The following is a 20,314-nucleotide window of genomic DNA, read 5'->3' as shown; positions in this document are numbered from 1 at the left end:
AAAACTTTGATCAAATTTCCAAAAATCTAAAATTTATATATAACAATAAGATTGTTATCTGCTTTTTTAAATAACATGAATAAAGACGCACTGTGACAGGACTTCGAAAGACAATCTTGATTCGGAAAAATTTCCATGTTTGAATCCGTCATTGATTCTAAAACTACTGTAAAAACTTGACTTCCTTTTTGTAAGTCGAAGTATTTTTTTCCTCACAAAAACATTGCAAAAAAAAAATCCAGAAAGAACCACTATATGAATCAGAAATATTATATTCTAATTAACATATGAAGTTCTACTCACAAATAATCAGCTCTGTCCATACCAAAATTATATTTTGTCTGACATGTCTAAGATTGATTATAATCAGAACCGTGTTTACATGTACTTTCGCCCCTTTTCTATTTAAAAAATCAAACTTTCAAAAAGCGAAATAATCAAAATTGCACGTTAAGTTCAAAGCAGGATATTCATATAAGACAAGACATGGCAGGGGCAAGAGCTAGAGGTTGATAAATAAAAATCAAAATTGAATAATACTTCCAGCAGACCGCATGATTACAAAAATGTAAATGAACTAAATAATGAATAGCTTTCTCTTGACCATGGTCCAAAAAATGATGAAGCAGTACTACGTCTGTATCTCAATGTAATGGGTATTATAATGTAAATAATTGTACAGTTTTATCTGTACTACAATAGCTCAAGTAAATTTCAAGAGAATACAGTATCTGTATTTTACACTCCTACCTAGGAGACTACTCCCGTATTCGAAAGAAGAAGAAGGAAGTATCACCTAGACGTGTGTCCTGCTATTACTTTTATTATGTCATCATCAAGGTTACAAAGAATACATATTCTGCTCCTGTTCGGTGTCCAATAATGTTTAATTGTATATAAGTATTATTCAATTAAAAAAATCCTGTAAACAAGTAAGATGAATTGTTGGTGTATTATTAATCTTTCTATGAATAAGTTTTTTTTGCTAAAAAACCCTTTTGGGAGCATATGATGACTGTCGTGGTACACAAGCTTATGTAAATGGCAATATTTTTGCATTTTCAAGGGATGTGGTCTATTACCCTTTCATAAACCAGTATGTGTTATTTAATATAATATTGTAACCAACCTAGGGTTACTATAAAACTGTTTAACTCATCATTCAGGAGGAGTGGAATAAATGGCAGTGTGGAGAAACACATTTGTAATAAACATAACAATATTTATTTTAGTAGTATTTTGACTTCTTCTTTCAATATAATAAACATCAAATACACATTCATCATTCAACAGATAAAGCAATAAATCGGGTGGTCAATATAAAAGGTAGTTGACGGTTCAAGAGATTGATTCAGAATGACATGTTTGTCTACAGGCTCCTATTTATGTCTTTTGGCACTTACTATGACGTTAGAGTAAACATCTAATCGTCCAATCAAAAGCAACGTTTCTTGCGTCTTTTGGCTTGAAACGTTCAAGAAGACAATCAGATTTCGTTATTATTAAATAAAGACTCGTTATTGAGTTGTCCGTATTTTGTCCTTCTTGTCCGAATTATATTTAAAAGCAAATAAAACTAAAAGGACATTTCTACATAATGCTATTTTTAAACGGACAGTAAATTCCTTTATCGATACGGCGTATGAACTTGGGTGTAATTTACATAACCTTACGCATTAGATATAATGCTTAAATGAGATCAATGAAAACCCTGTTCTATCATAAATAAAGACAATGTTAATGAAAAGGGAGGCACAAACATAATAAATACACAATTTATCTGCATTGATAAAGTGTTAACTTAAACAAATAATAATATGAGATCGCAAAGTGAAAGTACAGAACGGTGTCATGGCAGATGTAAACAAGTTGAATCTCACGACGATATTTGTCAAAATAAACCACTATATGACGGGAAAATCAAAGTATTACATACATGACATAGGTAAACATTACCAAGATATACATATAAAACTGGCCCTTATCACTTGCAAAGTACAAATAGTTTAAATCATGAGTATGAAAGTCAATGCATTTATCAGTGTTTGTGCACACCCGAGAAGTTGACCACCCGGCAATATTCAAATAGATATATGTAATATACAATAAATAATAGGTTAAATAATAACAATTATCAGTCCAGATTTGTCACAATATGCTCAATGTTTTTTCATCACTGTGTATTATTTTAAATTTTAAATTTAAAGTTATGTACTATGAGGTCTTGTACATCATGTACATTGCAATTATCTGTATTTAATAAAGCGAACAATTGATCAAACACTTCTATGACAGATATATATTATATATATATATACAACTTGTCTAAACATCAACCCAACAATGTTAGATCTGTAAATTTGCTTTTGCAAATTTTTGGTTCTTCCCTCGCCGGGATTCGAACCCATGCTACTGTGATATTGTGACACCAAATCGTGTGCACTGCAGCTGTCCTGCTAGACCACACAACCACCTGGGCTCTCAAAAAAAGAGCTTTCGCTGGCCGTGTGTTACCTTCCCTCGTCAGTTTTAATCTAGCAGCGTACTACAGTACATGATATATAAGGCATGAAGATGTTATTGTTACAGATCAGCTAAATTATCTATAGTAAAGGATCCTACAAATTAATGTAATATACAGTCACAGAAAATAATTATATTTATAAGTACGTCTGAGTCAGTGACAACTCTACAACAGATGTATCCATCGGATCGCCATCAATGATGGTGATACATGGCTGTGTACATAATGTATATACAACACGTCTAAACATCAACCCAACAATGTTAGATATATATAAATATATATATATATGTAGGACTCTAAAGTGCGATGGGGACGCTAAAGTATGATGGTCAAGCTAAAGTGCGATGGTATATGCTAAATTGTGATGGTATACGCTGAAGTGCGATGCCTACACAGGCTAAAGTGCGATGTCCGCAAATGTATAAACAAAATAGACGTACTATGGATTATGACGTGAACAGTCCACTATACACAAAAAAATGAACATGCCGAAAGATAAATGTAGAATTTTTGATGAAAAATTTTAAACCAAATGTCCATGACTTACTTAATTTTAACCTAACCATGCTTTGTCGGCTGAGGCAAATGTTGTTGTTTTTTTTCGGATGCTGGAAGAAGGACTTGTGTCCTGCAGTCGACCATTTTACTATACAGATACAAAAGTATAAGCATAGGTAACCTTTATTTTGTTTCTATTAGAAGCTAACGGATACATTGCAATCATTGTTTATGTTGTAGTTTTAATACTTTGTGGTCCCCATTAAAATATCGTCAATTTATAGAATTTATCAATTTATTTAAATTATTAGTCGGTAAAATAAAGGTACATGTTTTAGATGCGAAATCATAAATTATCTGCTAAAACATCATTTTGTACATTGTAGGAAAATACAACCTGTATTTGTACTTGCTGCAAAAAAGGAGAAAGCTAGGAGAACATTGCATTTCTCTCTCATTTTTATAATTAACTAAGATTTAAACAAATAAATGTTACACAATGAACTAATTTTGTATTTGTAATTTTCGATGACGTCTTTAAAGGGAGATGTTCACATAAGGGATAGACTACATGCATGTGAACAATAATCTACGCTAATTATCAAAAATATGTGATACGCCCAAATTTAAAAAAGAAGAAAGGATTTTTTGTCACACCTAAATTACCATTTTAACAAATTATCACATGGTCAGGTTTTTTATATTCAGAAACCATGACTTAAGCCTGCCAGTACATTTTACAGCCTATCACATATGTTATAAAACCTTAGCATACTAACTTCTGCAAAAAACTATTTATTAACATCCTTGTATTTTAAAAAGTTTTAAGCCCTTTAACGTTACCCTTTTGGTCCATCGCACTTAAGCGTGGTAGGCCATCGTACTTTAGCATAGACCATCATACTTTAGCGTGACCATAGCACTTTAGAGTCTATCGCACTTCAGATATATATATATTGAGAATGTTTGCAATGGGATAGTGTAAATTATCTCCCTCTCATTAACCAATCAAAATCTTGCAGTTTAACATGAAGTATAATAACATCATGTGTGCCATGACAGCAAACCCAGAATAACAAATTTTATCACTGTAAATAATATTGATACTTGATTTTTAATTTACTATCCATAAATTAAGATGGTATTGATTTTTGAGGATGTTCAACAACCTGTTGAATATATATGTATTCAACTTTCCTAGTACATGACATCCGCATTAGGGACATTACTTTCATTTTTAAAAATAATCTAATTCTCCAAAACCTTCTACAATCATTAATCCAATCCACTAATTTCTATTTTACTGGAAGAATAAACATAAGTACAGAAATTTATCTTTACAGAATGAATACATATAAACTGATTTCAGTCTCTGTGGATAACTTTTTATATGTAGTTAACTTTCAAAATGTTTGTAAATATGATATAATATATCTGCATTTCTGTTTTATTCACTTTCAAGTAGAGATAGACATTTCCATGACCAGATTGCAGTAACACCATACATATATGGTTACAACAAATTAGATTGTGTGGCAGGATAAGTAAGTTTTTATTACCCGGAGTAATTCATTTTAAACACACAATTATTTTTCGTCATTTGTTAATTCATAGATAGATTATATATGAAATTCAATTCAGATAGATAAATTACATGTATATGCCAGTATATCTATACAAGTATTTAGGTTACAATAATCATTTTCATTGATTTTCTTAAAACAATAAGTTAGATTCCAAGGAAACAATTCATGAAACTATAACCTGATAAAACTGCTGTAAAAACATGTTTTTATCCCACCATCTTTAAACAATTTAAGATATTTCTATATTTATTTTTGTTTTATTAAAATTTGCTGTTACAAAATGTTAGAATTTATTATAAATTAAGGAATGTATCTCCGTCATGCAAAGCTCTGATTTCTTTCACGGATTTGGCTATACTTTTTGGAACTTTTGGATTGTAGCTCTTCATCTTTTATATAAGCTTTGGATTTCAAATGTTTTGGCCACGAGCATCACTGAAGAGACATGTATTGTCGAAATGCGCATCTGGTGCAGAAAAATTGGTACCGTTATTGTTATTAATACATAAGGTGTATTTATTTGCGATAAGAAATGTACCCCAATTCAAAACAGAATAGATACTTCATTTATTAGAAAAGTATGAATTGGAAATTTAAACAATTTCAAAAGTTTCATATTCATAATTCTTTAAACTTCAAACAGTATTTGATTAAAATACAAATTTGCAATTTAAAATAATTTACTACATGCCGTACTAGTAAGGCACCTACTGTCATGACTGTCATTGACTCACATTTAGTTTATTATATCCACTGAAAAAAGCTTATCTTTCTAAAGAACTGTAGTAAACATGGTAACTGCAACTGTCTGCAATGGTGTGTTATCAGCATTGTTTGTCCACATTTAATATATCTAGATATGATTTGAATGTTTTAACTATCTTATTCTGTACATTGATTACAGCTATTTACTGTAGTACCTGACAGAATGATTTAAGCGTTTTTACCCTTGTGTCATCCCTTAACCTCATATAAGTAATGGAATCAAAGCTATTGGGCTTGAAATAGGTGTCTGACTGGTTCAATGACTATTAATGAAAATGCCATGTAATACACATAGTAATTTGTAAATATTTCAGTGGTAGGAAATGTTACGTTGGACTGTTGAATTGGAAGGTGGACCTAAAAGGGTTAACCATGCAGCTGTTGCTATTAGTGACAGAATATACAGTTTTGGGGGGTACTGTACAGGAGAAAACTATGAAACCACCACACCTATGGATGTCCACTTGTTGGATACAGGTATAGTTTATCAGCCTTATTTTAAACATTTTATTTATGTATGAGGTTGCATTAATGTTTAGTAGCTATTAGTATTAATCTATCAATTATTTTTATGAATGATTTGTTGTAAAATATAAATAAGAGAGCTGATGTAAGTATATGTGGAATATAATGATCCTGAATACAGTATAAAACTATAGACTGTGCTTTTATTGGTGTACTTAATGTTATTATATATGAATATAGATAAATATAAGATTAGAAGATGTGGTATGAGTCCCAATGAGACAACTCTCCAACCAAGTCATAATTATAGGTCAAAGTACGGCCTTCAACAAGCCGTATTGGTAAAGGTGACTTAAAGAACAGAAAGAAATGCAACTGAATAAACAAGTTATTTCAAGTATCTTGAGTTAATGGTAAAAATGCAAAAACAGTAAGCAGATTTCTTGATGAAATTAATGTTTATAAAAAATTAATAAGAAACCAGACTTATAATCATGATAATTGAAATGATTTGTGTAATCTGCACCATTCAAACGGGAAAACCAACGGTCTAATCTATATAAATAAATGAGAAACGAGAAACACATATAATGCAAACATTTGCAGCGGGATTAAACGTTTTAATGGTACCAAACCTTCTCCCTTTTTCTGAAACAATAGTATAACATCACAACATAGAAAAACACACGATAAAATATCAATTGCGGAAAATATCAAATGCTTGTACAACCAAGGTCATGAGGAATGTCCAACATCTATTTTCACAGGAGTTATGGCCCTTGGAAATCGGTGTACAAGATAAAAAGTCTAAAAGAACCAAAATTTTTTTAGACATTGTCCTTAAACAGATAAAAGGAGAAGGTTCACGAAGGGTTAAAATTGCCCCTGAATTTTTTATGTTTTTTAAATCGGGCCAAAAAATTACAAATTTCACATAGAAATACTTGAGATAATGCTAGTAAGACAAAAATATTTTTTTCTGGCACTTTCCTTTATAATTTATGGAGCTATGACCGCTTAAATAAACATAATTTGTATTAAAAGGTTAATTTTGGTACTTTTTTCCCATAATTTTAATTGTTTTTGGCATAATTAACTTTGGCCGCCATCTACGATCCAAAATGTTTTTATATTGATAATCTATATCAAATTGGAACCTTTTGGTTACAACACATTTTGGATCTTAGGTGGCGGCCAATGTGTTTCTAAAGCTTTTAGGTCTGAAAAATTCACAAAATCATCATATTTTGACAAAATGTCTAAAATGGGCATACTTTGGAGAATATTTTGTACCCTTATGAAAAGAATTGATATATTTAGCATTAAAACATTTGAAATAGACCCATTTAAGAACCAAATTGAGACCTTTTTGGTGTTATATGATAAAGTTGACATTTTAGGCCATTTTGTGCCATAAGTTAACCTTGTCCTTTATGCAGTGCTGGGTACATTGGCCCTCAGTTCTTTTGTTTCTTTTGGTTAAAAATTTCACAGTAAATAAAAAAAAAAAAGTATATGTAAATATTCATAATTTTCTGCATTTTTTAGTTTCCTTAAGGTGGAGATTAATACTATTAGAAGAACCAGCTAATTTAACATCAATTCCATACCAGAGATATGGTCATACTGCTGTAGCTTATAATGAGAATGCTTACATCTGGGGAGGACGAAATGATAAAGATGGAGCTTGTAATATTTTGTATGGATTTAATAGCAGTAAGTAAACACATTGGATTTAGCATTTGCTATTAATAGATACATATTATGGCAGATCTGTACATCAAAAACTGAAAGTCTATTATTCATATATTCTACAAGGAATTAAAGAGATGATTACTTGACTGAAAATTATGATAGAAAGACATGCAGTAGAAGCAAATATCTTAAATTGGAACATACATAAAGGTAGCTCACTGAAATGAGGATGTTATATTTTGTGCTTCTCATATTTGTTGGGTCATATTGTAAAATTGACACCTTCTCAGTCATGTTGACAGTCTATTGAATGAAAGTTTTGCATCATTTACATGTTAAAGTTTGTGATTAGGACAGTTTAAGATGAATCACTGATCAAAAGTCAATGGTATTTGGTATGCAGTTGTATTATGGTTCATTGAATTAAAAATTTAACTATAATTTGAATGTGAAAGTTTCTGTTTAGATCAGTTTAAAGGGAACCATGTATGTTAATTCAATTATATTTGGTATTGAGTTGTATGAGCTTAAATGGCATTTCTCAATTCAACTGAGGTTATTTGGTCCTGCAACTTCAGTTATGGTTTAATGACTTGGAATGATTTGCATAGTATTAAATGTTAAAGTATTGTCATTTTATTTTCACTGTGTGTTTTACTTTTACAACATATGGTATAGAAAATTGACAAGCCAAAAAAAAAAAAAAAAAGATGCAAGGATTGATTTTGAGCTTCTTAAACTTGTTTAACTCAAATCTGGTCTACAGACCACACAAACAACCAACACCTTACTCATCTTCAAAGAAAAAATATATGCAAACAATAACTATCACATTTTTTAAGTGCCCATATCAATAGTACTAACATAATTTGAAGAAATATATATAATTTTCTTTTACTCTTTTTGCAACTTCAGAGACCAAAAAATGTCAGTTTTCGTACATTGTACCTATTCTTTGATATGTAATTTATTTTACAGAACACCACACAATTTTATTGAAATGCCCTGCTAAGAGATACTATTCCAAGTTTAATGAGCTGTTACAGTTTTAATGGCGATTCCATTCTTTTGTAAAAACATGTTATTATTTTTTGGGTAAACTCCAAATGTAGATGTTATTATCTTTGATGTTTTTATTTCAGATACACATGCATGGTTTAGGCCAGATGTGTGTGGTTCTATTCCAAATGCCAGAGATGGTCATTCTGCCTGTGTTATTAACCATAAGATGTATGTCTTTGGAGGATATGAAGAAGAAGTAATACATTTAGCTTATTGTTTACTGCCAACGATATGGTTGTAAGGTTGTGGAAATACCATGCCCAACTTGTCCAGCTTGTCCCTTTTTCTTCTGGACAATTAAATATGACCAAGCTTTTTGTCCTGGATAAGCTATTTTTGTAATAGCAAAACCAAAATGGAAAAGCAAAAAAACTGTCTGGGAAATGGATTTATTAACACTTTCCTCCATAATAACGCCTTTTGACGCCTCCCCCTTTACTCCATAATGATGCCTTTTGACTCAGTTGAAACGTCTTACCTAAGACAAATCTGAATCAGACTTAATAATATTTGTATCTAATATAAAAAGGATATTCATGAGAATATCTGACTTGAATTTCATTGATGAAATATATGTTTTACAAATGCATATTAATACTTTAAACCTGATGATTTTTTTTTATAGAATAAATCCTATGTGAATCCAGTGTGTTAAAAAATAATTTAAATGGAGGAAAGGGTTAATATTACTTTTTTCTTGGACATGTGAAGAGTTTTGATATTTCCACATCCCTGTGTTGTTCTATTATTTGTTTGCTACATGTATGTCTCTGACGTAAAAAACTGTGATCTTTCATTGTTTAGAGTGCCAAGATATACAATTACAAACTCTTTGACAATTAATCCACAGTGGGTCTTTCCTCATCTATTTTTATAGCATTTTTCAAATTCCCTAAAACAATACCCCTTGCTGATTTCAACTGTATTCTAATAAATCAATTTTATGTTTGACAATACGGTGATGGAATCTTGTATTTGTCCTTCAACATATTCATATAAGGGATAATGGTTGAAGAAATTGTACAGTATGGGCTTATAAAAAGACTACATTGAGATGGTTTAAGGGAACAGAATAAATATTAAAAATGTCAGTATGAAAGAGGACAACTTAAAGACTATTTCATGATAGAATTGACATTGTATTAATGATGTTTAGCAGGCCAGATGTGTGTGGTTCTATTCGGACTGTGTATTTAAATCAAAAATTTTCGTTTCTTTAACCTCATTCATTCTGTGTCTGAAACCTATGCTGTGTGAAATATTTAATCACAATTCAAATTCAGAGCTGTATCAAGCTTAAATGTAGTGTCCATACTTGGCTTATCCGTTCAGGGATGAACCTCTGTGGTTGTATCAAGCTGTGCCCCTAGAGCATTTTGTTTAATCTAGTGTTCCTGATATTGACTATTTGTCAAAATCCAAAAGAAGGCATACCAATTACTAAAATTTTGATGGCAAGACTATTTTTTTATTACACAGCACTACATTGTGTTAATTGACATATTTCAGTTTACCGGGGTACTTTTTATTTTTATTTTTAGGAATTCATAATCTAATTTATCACTAAAATGATAATTAGAGACAAAAATAGCTGATATATTAATCAATTAGTATTTCTACTATATCTTTTTTCCAGACAGACAGATTTTCAAATGAGATTTATGCTTTAGATTTTTCCACTTTTTCTTGGTCACTGATTGTACCTTCAAATGTAAGTATGCATTAAGTTTATACTTTTTATTTTTACTTCTTTTGCAGCTTCAACTGTGTCACTTTTACTATGAAGTTTTACAAAAAAAATCATCTCATGGAAGTTGACATGCACAACATGTTTTCCAAAGGTTAAAACATGGGTTAATCAGCATGTTTTTAACATTTATATGCCTTAAACTTATAATTATATGTTTACGTACTTGGAGACTACAAGTTAGGAATTTGACCATGGGTAACTAATTTACTGTTTATTGAAAATATCTTCTTGTATTTTTTTTTCAGATAGCTTAATGAAAATAATAATAAGAACATTGCAAATCATATGGTTAACCAATTCAATTTGATTTCTTTCAAAGAAATTTTATCTTGAAAAGTAATACACAGTTGTATTGAGAATTCACCATGTAATGTACTTTTGGTTCTAGATCTTTTCAAATAACCATATGATCAATAAAGGTCCAAAATCCTTAATAGGGCATTCTATTATTCGTAAGTATCAACAATATGATAATAACCAATGACACCAATTGTCAACTCTGAGGCATTTCTAAAGTATTTGTGCTTTTAAATAAAATGCATAGTTATATGGTTTATTTTTAGGGTGAACCAGCACGTTGGAGAGATTTTCACACTGCTACTGGAATTGGACATCTGATGTATATTTTTGGTGGTAGAAGTGATCATGGAGGCAATATTTATACTAACAATGAGATTTATTGTAACAAATTACAAATTTTTGACACTTTAAATAGGACATGGATAGAACCAGAAACCACTGGTGTATTACCCATTGGACGAAGAAGTCATTCTGCTTGTGAGTATTTCTGTTCAAACATGATAGTATTATGTACATGATTCTTGATCAACCTTCATCAGTGACGATAATGACCAAAAAGGTTAATGTTGTGAAAAAACATCATTTTTTATATGTAACTTCATCCATGAATTTAAGTGTCCAACGAAATAAAAAAACACTGTTGTCCAAATCAATTCATTTAAAGATCCCGATGTAGGTTTGACTACTGATATCATCTAAAGAATATATTGAATATCACCAAATCTGAGGTACTGCAATAGTAGTCACAGTGCAAATGCACTATGAACTGCAACTGCAAGCAGGATTATATCAATTTAATCTTTAAAACATAAACTGTACAACTTTAATCTTTTAATTCTCGTAAGAAAAATATTGTTAATCGATAAAAATCTGATTTCCGGTATTGATTTGCTATGATAAAGTGTTCATTTTATATACCACTAGTTCTTGTACGTATGGGAAATATAAAGATTCCATAACTGCAACAAGTGTATTACGATATTTCTCCACTTGAGACAGTTAAATTTTAATATTTAAAGCGTGAGGCTTGTCGAGCTTTTAAATAATTTAAATTTAACTGTTGAGGGTGGAGAAATATCGTAATACACGAGTTACAGTGGTGAAATCTGTTTCTCTAATGATTTCTTTTCAAAATTTGAGGAAAGTTGTTTACTTTTAATGTGACGTCATCAGGCATGGTCATCTTTTTTCATGACATCACAATAAGAAAATTCAGAAGAAAACTAGAAAATTTAACGTCACAATTCAATTTCAACCAATCATTTGCCGAGAACAGATTTTTCACTAGTGAGGGAAAATATTTTTCTCACACCAGTTAGGAAATGTCAAAATAGCACAAAAATTAGAGAAAATAATTTCATGCTGGGCTTGCATGCTTTTGATAAGAATTATTTTACAATTCAAGATACATTAAAGCATTTATTTATGTTACTGTTTTCTTTAGGTGACATGTTTATGGCCTATTTAACACCTTTGATAGTCTCTAATCTGTTGATCACTCTATCACGGGTTAATTAGTTACTTATTAGTATGATAACTACGATTTACACAGGTCAATAATTACTTTGCAATTTCCTTCAATCCAGACAATTTGAAACCTTTGTTTCTAATGGCTTCAATTTTTTTATTTTTTTTAACTAAAATCCACGAATTAAATAACCTTTGAACATGTAAATGTTGCTCAAACCTAGAAAATTAATACCCACGAATTAAATTTGACATAAAAGTACAGGCCAAATCTTTTTAAACTTCCAGACAATGCAAGTCGAGGTTGGTTTGAGTGGATTTTACTTTATTGTTGATTACTAGAACACTTGTTGTCAGTTAATATAACATGTTTAAAGCAAACATTTTAGTACCAGTAGCAGTAAATAAATTATGTTCTGAAACATGAAATAAGTTTAAACTAGACATTATACCAGCAACAATCAATTATTCATTATTTGTGTAGGCCCTAGTGGTCTAGCTAGCTGTATGAACTCTACCTGGATTGAATACTTCACTCTACATCCAGTATATTTAGTGTTAAATAATTGAACATGGCTAGGTGCACTCTCAGTCTTCTCATTACGTGATAGTCTTGTCAATGTCTGGTTGTTATACTTCTGTCAGACCATTCATCCATATGTCCATTGTCTGGATGTCCCTTCGCCTCATGAATCCCAGTCACATTTTCTCAGGAGCTACTCATCAGTCTTCATGTTGACTTGCTATATATGCAGAGTGATGTGTGTTTAGATTTATCGTTCAGTAACTTGCTGTTTACCAATTTATAAAAGAAGGGTTATCATTAGTGAGCTACTGTTCACTGTTTTACTTGATTACTGTTGTTGCCTTTTTGTCAAAAGCAATTTTACTATTATATATACACAATGGTAAGAATTAATGTCATTTATTTTGATATTTATCATGTACATTACAGTTGTGTACAGGGGTTACCTGTATATATTTGGTGGCTACAATGGCAAATTTGACTACCACTTCAGAGATGTTCTTAGATTTGATCCTGGTGAGTTATATACTTAATACTGATTATGTAAATCATCAAACTTATGGAGGCATATGAATTAAGATGCTTTTAACAACCAAGATAATTAAAATTTTATTAAAGCAAATGGGCAAATTGCCTCATTTTTTAATGTAGCATAGCCAAAATAGTACAAGTAATTGATTTAAGATGATAACCTCAGAAAACTGATTATTTAAAGTATATTAAGTTCAGTGTTACAAATGAACATTGCTGTGTTTTATAAATTTTATTGTATTATGTGTAATATTTACAGTGCATTTGCATTGGTCTATGGTCAAAGTAAAAGGTAAAGGTCCATGTGCTCGGAGACGACAATGTTGTTGTGTGATAGGAACCAAAGTCTTTCTGTTTGGTGGTACTAGGTATGATTATCATTGTATTTTAATTATTTTGAAAAGAAACTTTATTTTACAATTATTTTAATTCATCCTTTTATTAACCAATCCATGATTAACGAATTGAGATCACTAAGGTTCTAGTCATAACCTACATATGCTACCAAAATATTTTGAAGGTAAACAAGGTAAATCCAAACAATTGGTCATTGGCGGTTTTAAAAAAAAAATCAGCCATCTTTTCTACAATGTACCTCTACATTTTGTAGGGCCTGTCTATGGCCTTAGCATGAAATTACTGAAGCTATACATGAATAATATATAAACAATTTGATTTTTACAACTGTCACTTTAAATTGCCTCTGTCACAATCTTAATAGAATTTACTTCTAACAATACATGTACAATATCACACAGAGAAGTAGTTTCTACTGCAGAACAACATACCTAAAAAATGAAAACACATCTGAAGATCAGTCTTTTAGTCAGTGTTAATATTCCTGGTAAGGACAGATTTAAGCTTATACTATCACATTTCATTGCAGTCCATCTGTGAAACCTGCCATACCTAATCAAAACAATGATTCAGATTTGACTGATCACTCTGACCTCCATGTATTAGATTTTGGTAAGTATAAATATTTTGCAATTTTTTTTGTAAGATTTTAATTACAGCTTTTCTACAAAAAGCATACAAAACAAAACTTTGATCAACTTGCTTGCTATGTTTGCTTGGATGTTTGCAAACAATAGGTAGGCAGAGTTTCAGTCTGTCTATTATATACTGGATGTTGATTGGACAATAAAAGTTGACATACAATGTGGAACTTAACCTTGAAATGAAGTAAATGTTTATTGTCCAACCAAATTCCAGTATTTAGTTAACAGGCTGAAACAGGCTACCTACCTGTTGTTTACAAAAATCCAATCAAACAAGTTGATAAAATGTTTGCATACTTTTATAGAAAAGCTGTAATTACATTGTAATTGATTGTTGTAATTGATAAGTTATGGTCAATATGATGAAAGACATGTATATATTATTATCTTACCTCCTATAGATTTATAGAGATATGATTGGTTAAAGGACTACACATGGCGACTATGTTTATTTGATATAGGGTGTCCTAAAAAAATATAGGGTTGGTTACCATACATGGTTAGTGACCATATGGGGTTAGTAAGGAGTTACTTCCCTTTCAAAACAAAAAAGATGACACAACCCTTTATAAAAACAACATGGTGTTGAGGAAAAAACTGAAAGGATTCAACAGATGAAGAAATTGATGATGAAAGGTTGAAATAATTCATAAAACAAAATTAAAGCTAACAAGTTGTTATTATGGGCATAACTGAGCTACTTCCCTTTTAAACCAAAAAAAAAAAGAATCTGAAAGGATTCAACAGACAAAAGAAACATGTAATGAACAATTGAAATAAATTCATTAAACATATTTAAAGCTAAAAAATTGGCATTCATTTTCTGTATAGAAAAATGGAAAAAGGATCTTAATACTAAGTATTGAAGACTTGATCACTTTGATAGGCCGCTAGTCAAAATACCACATAGAAGATAGTCAGTAAGGAAAATTCATTACACAGTGTGCTAGTGACCTAATACGATATATATGGGGTCAGTAAATTCCATATGGTGAATATATATCGTATTAGTTCACTACGCTTTCCCCCATATAGAATTTACTGACACCAAACATATTGTATTAGGTCACTAACACACCATGTAACTTATATTATAACATATATAGTGACCAGTGTTTCAAGAACTATTATGTTTATTTCATTGAGAAACCATGTTTTGGAAAATTCTCATGAATTCAAAATGCCTACAGCGAACTCGAGTAGTTGTACGATTTCTATGTCAAAGAATGAAGACCAGTCGTAGTAATACTGCCATTCATTTTAGTGCATTTTTTCAGTATATAAATACTTAATCAAGTTATCTTTAATTTTATAATTAACGAAAACATATTATAAACAATTATATTAAAAACAGGAACATGTTTTATAAAAGGTACATCTCTGTAAACAGAGAAACCACGCCCCACCGGTCACTAACAGAGAAATCACACCCCAACGGTCATTATCAGACGAAAACCACGCCCCAGCGGTCATTATCAGACGGAAACCACGCCCCATCGGTCATTATCATGTAAAAGTTTGTTAATGACCATTTTTTTGGTCCGTTTTTTTCTGTTAATGACCGATGGAATTTATTACTGAAGAATAATGAATGTCATGTGACCCCTTTTAATCCAATAAGAGAATCTTATTCTCAACCGATATGAAATAACACACCATGTAACTTATACTATAACATATATATATGATAAGTATGAATAAAAAATTATATGGCCCGGTCAAATAATAACAATATTACAAAACTTAAATGGGTTGAGCTTAGCATGGTCATAAAAGAGTAGGGCAGACAGATAACATTTCATTGTATATGCAACAAATTTCAAACTTTATAAACTATATATGTATATTATGCTTGAAAAATTGATTTTTTTTTCTGTAGCACCAACATTGAAAACCTTGTGTCAGATTGCAGTTGTAGACAACAAAATAAAAACAGATTGTTTACCACATGTTCTCCAGTAAGTTACAATTTTCTAAATAAGAAAATGTATAAAAATCAAAGAACAGATTGAGAATCAATTTTTTGAAATAACTTGTCATTAAAGAAAATTACAGTAAACCAAAATTTTTTCCAGAAATTAGTTTAACGACCTTCTTTTCATGCTTTCACATTTTTATATCTCAGGAAGTACATAAAGATTGATGTGATCAGAGTTTTGTTCGTCATTTACAAAAATGTCCTTGTTGATAATATGAATGTTTGTTTCCTTCACAAAAAGTGACTGACATGAAATTGAATGAATGTGTTAATGTATTAAAGTCATATGATCCTTCAAATTTACCAAAAAAGAGGACCATGTTTTCTATAATATAAAATGGGAGTCCAAATATTAATATTAAAATGTACTGCTATTGATTTTAATATTGTACATTACTTTGATTACTGACAGCTTTTGTCCATTGTTTGCAGTTCTTTTAACTATCATATCTCTAGCTAGAAATTTAGCAATCTCATATCACAAAGGCAAAAGGAAAATATGTAAATAAAAGTAAACAAATATGAAAGGAAGACAGTATTACCCGGTAACAAGTTCTAAAAGGAAAATCATGACACATCAAATAGTTTAACAACTGACTTGACAAAGTTTAATTTTGAAATGGGAATTCATGGAAAATATAAAAGAATTAAATAATCATCATTGTATCATCTCCATTGTTGTATACTTGTTTCATATGACTTCAAGCTGCATTTTGTAAGAATCTTTTTTTTTTTAGTTTGGAAGTATCGTCTAATTTGCTTGTCCTACCAACAAAAGATCTTGGATTCCGTGGGTACAGGGAAACAACATTCAATGTTCAAATGTTCAAAGAAATGCATATTTTCTAAAGGAATGCATGTAAATTTTGTAAAAACCACTAATTTAAATATGCAAGTTTTCCTCTATCCACGGAAATTGGTACCAAAATGAATCCACAGTAAATCAAACTTGGAGGTTGTTTATGAAAAGACCCTTTCTGCTAGATGTATCATTTTCCAGTTGTTAATTGAAGTTTTCAGGAAGAGGTCTTTTTCATTATAAATAAACATGATAGATCAAATTATTCATCTTGTGAATTGGTTGTGAGAGGTCAACACTATTGTGTGTGTTACATTTGTTTAGAGTGTATGACGTATAGTCTTAATCTCATATATATTGTAAATAGTTCATACATTTTATACTATAATTTTTTGCAGGTGGGAGATTGCTGCAATGACTACAAACAATACAATATCAAGTGCTAGACCCAGCAACACAAATGGATGAGTGAATGTTGGTTAATACACCTTGCATTTATCATTGCATTACCTAAGCTTGTGTTAGAGGCATTGTGATGTTTGTGTTCAGTGACACGTATGTGTGTTACACAGAAATTACTTATTTGTCAATCCAATTGTTATTGCAACCAGTCAGGTTGAGGGCTATTAAAAGTATTGTTTGATGATAAAAATCAGTATTGGTGAGGGGAAACCCATTGATCTTCGGAACTTTACCCAGATTTTGAATACTAGACAAATTTGTTAAAGTTCTTGATTGAGTTATTATAGAATAGAATTTACCATTGGGACACTTGAAGAAAACTGGTTAACATGTGAATGGCTTATGAAAATTTACAAAAAAATGTCATAAATAGTTCTCATCATCAATAATTTACATGTTTGCTTCTATTGCCATAGTGGATGAGTCTCAGAGAAACCGTCTCTCTTTAAAGCATTAACTATATGTGTCTCATCCAGTTGAAGTATTACCTGTAGATAAATACATAAAGATTTTGATTTTTATTTCATGAATGTTTGATCTGTACTTTTTTCAATTATTTACTTCAAGTGCTGATTTTTTTTTTTTTAATTTTTAGAAATGTTTATTTATAGTGTTTCTTAAACTTTTGATTACCATCTTGTAAATTTTCCCCTGTTTTCAATGAACCTGTGCATTTAATAAATTGTAGTAAATCATTCTTCATTTTTGTAACCAGTATGAAAATGTATTTTTGTGAGAATATTTTTTTCAGGACAGTGAGGTCTCTTTTCTACTTAGCTATAGGAGTAATTACCATGACATTATTTTTATATCTTTTACATTTTTCTTTCTAATATAAAAATAAAAATATTATAAATTGAAATAAAAAATTATAACTTTTGATATTACCTTGCACTTGTGTTCTTCAGTGCTGTGATTTAGAATATCAGCATCTTGCAAAGAATTATCCATCAGCTGCTGGTGCTATTCTGCACTAGCAGTGAGTTATGATTTGGTACTGGTTTGAAAGCAGCAATTTATGTGTTGTTCCCTTCGTTTTGTTTTTTAAAATATCTGTCATAATAATGTATTAATATGTTTAGATACTGCCCCTGCCCTAATTTCAACTGTGATAATGTCATAATTTATTCCTAAATATTATTTTTGTATTTTGACAGTGTATTTGGCTATTATTTAAGGTATTTTTATTGTAATATAACTCTTCAACTGTTTAGGTTCATATACATTTTTGGCTTTGAATGTTCCTGATGAGGGTAAATCCAGAAAAGATCTTCAAGTGCATAAAATGTTTTAACGTGTTGAATTAATTTTTAAATCACTGGCAGGTGTTTTGTTTTCTTATTCAACAGTTGTTAGATCTTTAAGTAAGAGGTCATCTAAAACTGTCAACATTTTTCACCAGTAAGCACAGCAATTTCAACCATCCACACTATTGGAATGCCACAAACCCAAGAAACCTGATTATCATAAATTTTGACAACCAAGAAGTAATTCAGGATATGTTTAACCTTTATTGTCAATTTTTTTTTCAAATTTAAAACTTCAAGAAACCTCTTTTTTATTAGCTATAAACATTGCATCATTACTTTTTTTTAAACCTATGGAGACAAATTTGACAAAATAGAAGTGCTGATGGACTTACAGGCCCATATATATGTAGAATTTTTTTAAGATGAGGTAATTAGTATTTGATAATAAAACTTTTTGAAATCTACATAAAATTTTGTTTACATTCTTTGCTGTGATATATTTTTTTTAATAACATATGTTTACATTAATATTAACAATATACAGAACTATCATGTTATTAATTATGCTAATGGAAATGTTATGTTTTTCATCAAATGCGAAGGTAATATAAAGAAAACTAAATTTTTATTGTAAGTACATGTACTTGAATTTAAATTTTTTTTTTTTTTTAAAGAAGTAATTAAAAGTCTTTTAAGCATCATTTTCACACAAAGATCTACCAAGGTAGTCAGACAATTATGATTTGAGAAGTTTTTAATTTTATGCTGTATCAGGTTAAAGTGAAATAATATGCAAGAAATTAAAAAAAAAAAATTATAATAGTTAATATCTTCGATTACATATTTTATGTACTAAAATATTTAATGAGTTTGGATCTTCTTACTTTCAATTAAATATACTTGATCTAATGTGTTATTGTATTAATAAAAGGCCAAGCTGGGGCTGAGGGTCTGAAGTTTCAGATCTAATGTGTGATTGTATTTATATAAGGCCACGCTTAGACTGAGGGTCTGAAGGTTCAGGGGAGTTAACTCTATTGAGTCATGAGGCTTATGATCCCATATTTGAATTTTCAAAAGGCTCCCAAGATCTTCCTATGTTTGTTCGCAAAACATTAACAATAATTCTGTTGAGATGAAAATATGTGGCCACAGTCACATGAAACCTACAAAAATGTGCAAGGGACACATAACTGATTATCATAAATTAATTTATGGTCACCATTTTTGTGTTTACATTACATGAGGTTACCCACTCAGGAAATGTAGTTGACCAATTGATTATAATATCTGAAAAATAGGCATAACCACAAAGATTTAGTATTGACCAAGGAACCATGAAAATGAGGTCAAGGTCAGATGAAACCTACCTGACTGACATGTACCTATTACAGTCATTGCATACACTACATTAAGTTATCCTACTGCTTTTAGTATTTGAGAAACAGACCTAATCACATAACTAAAACCTTGATCACTGATCCATGAAATGAGGTCATGGTCAGGTGAATCTTGTCAGAAGAACAAGAAGCTGTTACAAGGAACCCATATACCAAATATAGCTATACTAGTAGTATTCATAATAAGTGAGAAACGCACGATACGAAAAAAAACTCTTATTTTTTTTTCAAGCAGTCAATGAACAATGAAAA

The 20,314-nt window shown here is 30.4% G+C and overlaps 1 protein-coding gene across 3 annotated transcripts; it reads left to right on the top strand.

Annotated features, from left to right (window-relative positions):
• The first annotated feature begins 147 nt into the window (after positions 1-147).
• Positions 148-19,571, top strand: LOC139514234 (kelch domain-containing protein 3-like). 3 transcript variants are annotated; one of them, XM_071303102.1, is made up of 12 exons: positions 148-190; positions 4,491-4,569; positions 5,691-5,853; positions 7,390-7,557; positions 8,679-8,794; positions 10,235-10,309; positions 10,912-11,125; positions 13,071-13,157; positions 13,432-13,540; positions 14,059-14,141; positions 16,053-16,131; positions 17,349-19,571. In XM_071303102.1, exons 3-12 carry the CDS (start codon positions 5,700-5,702, stop codon positions 17,416-17,418), a joined length of 1,155 nt encoding a protein of 384 aa, XP_071159203.1. In that variant the 5' UTR covers positions 148-190; positions 4,491-4,569; positions 5,691-5,699; the 3' UTR covers positions 17,419-19,571. The 3 variants fall into 3 exon arrangements, with proteins under 3 accessions (XP_071159203.1, XP_071159202.1, XP_071159206.1); XM_071303101.1 differs by having other exon boundaries at positions 4,488-4,569; XM_071303105.1 differs by having other exon boundaries at positions 169-200; positions 4,488-4,569.
• Positions 19,572-20,314: the final 743 nt, after the last annotated feature.

The sequence above is a fragment of the Mytilus edulis genome, chromosome 3, assembly GCF_963676685.1.
Source record: "Mytilus edulis chromosome 3, xbMytEdul2.2, whole genome shotgun sequence".
Lineage (NCBI taxonomy): Eukaryota > Metazoa > Mollusca > Bivalvia > Mytilida > Mytilidae > Mytilus > Mytilus edulis.
Note: the sequence above shows the minus strand (reverse complement) of the source record. Positions and strands in the feature narration are given on the sequence as shown.

What these genes read in the sequence shown, in the direction of transcription:
- LOC139514234 (XM_071303102.1), top strand. Translation starts at nt 5,700, where the DNA reads ATGTTACGTTGGACTGTTGAATTGGAAGGTGGACCTAAAAGGGTTAAC. An exon ending in CACTGATTGTACCTTCAAAT is followed by an intron (nt 10,310 to 10,911) that starts GTAAGTATGCAT and finishes GTTTATTTTTAG; the next exon opens with GGTGAACCAGCACGTTGGAG. An exon ending in TTTCTGTTTGGTGGTACTAG is followed by an intron (nt 13,541 to 14,058) that starts GTATGATTATCA and finishes ATTTCATTGCAG; the next exon opens with TCCATCTGTGAAACCTGCCA.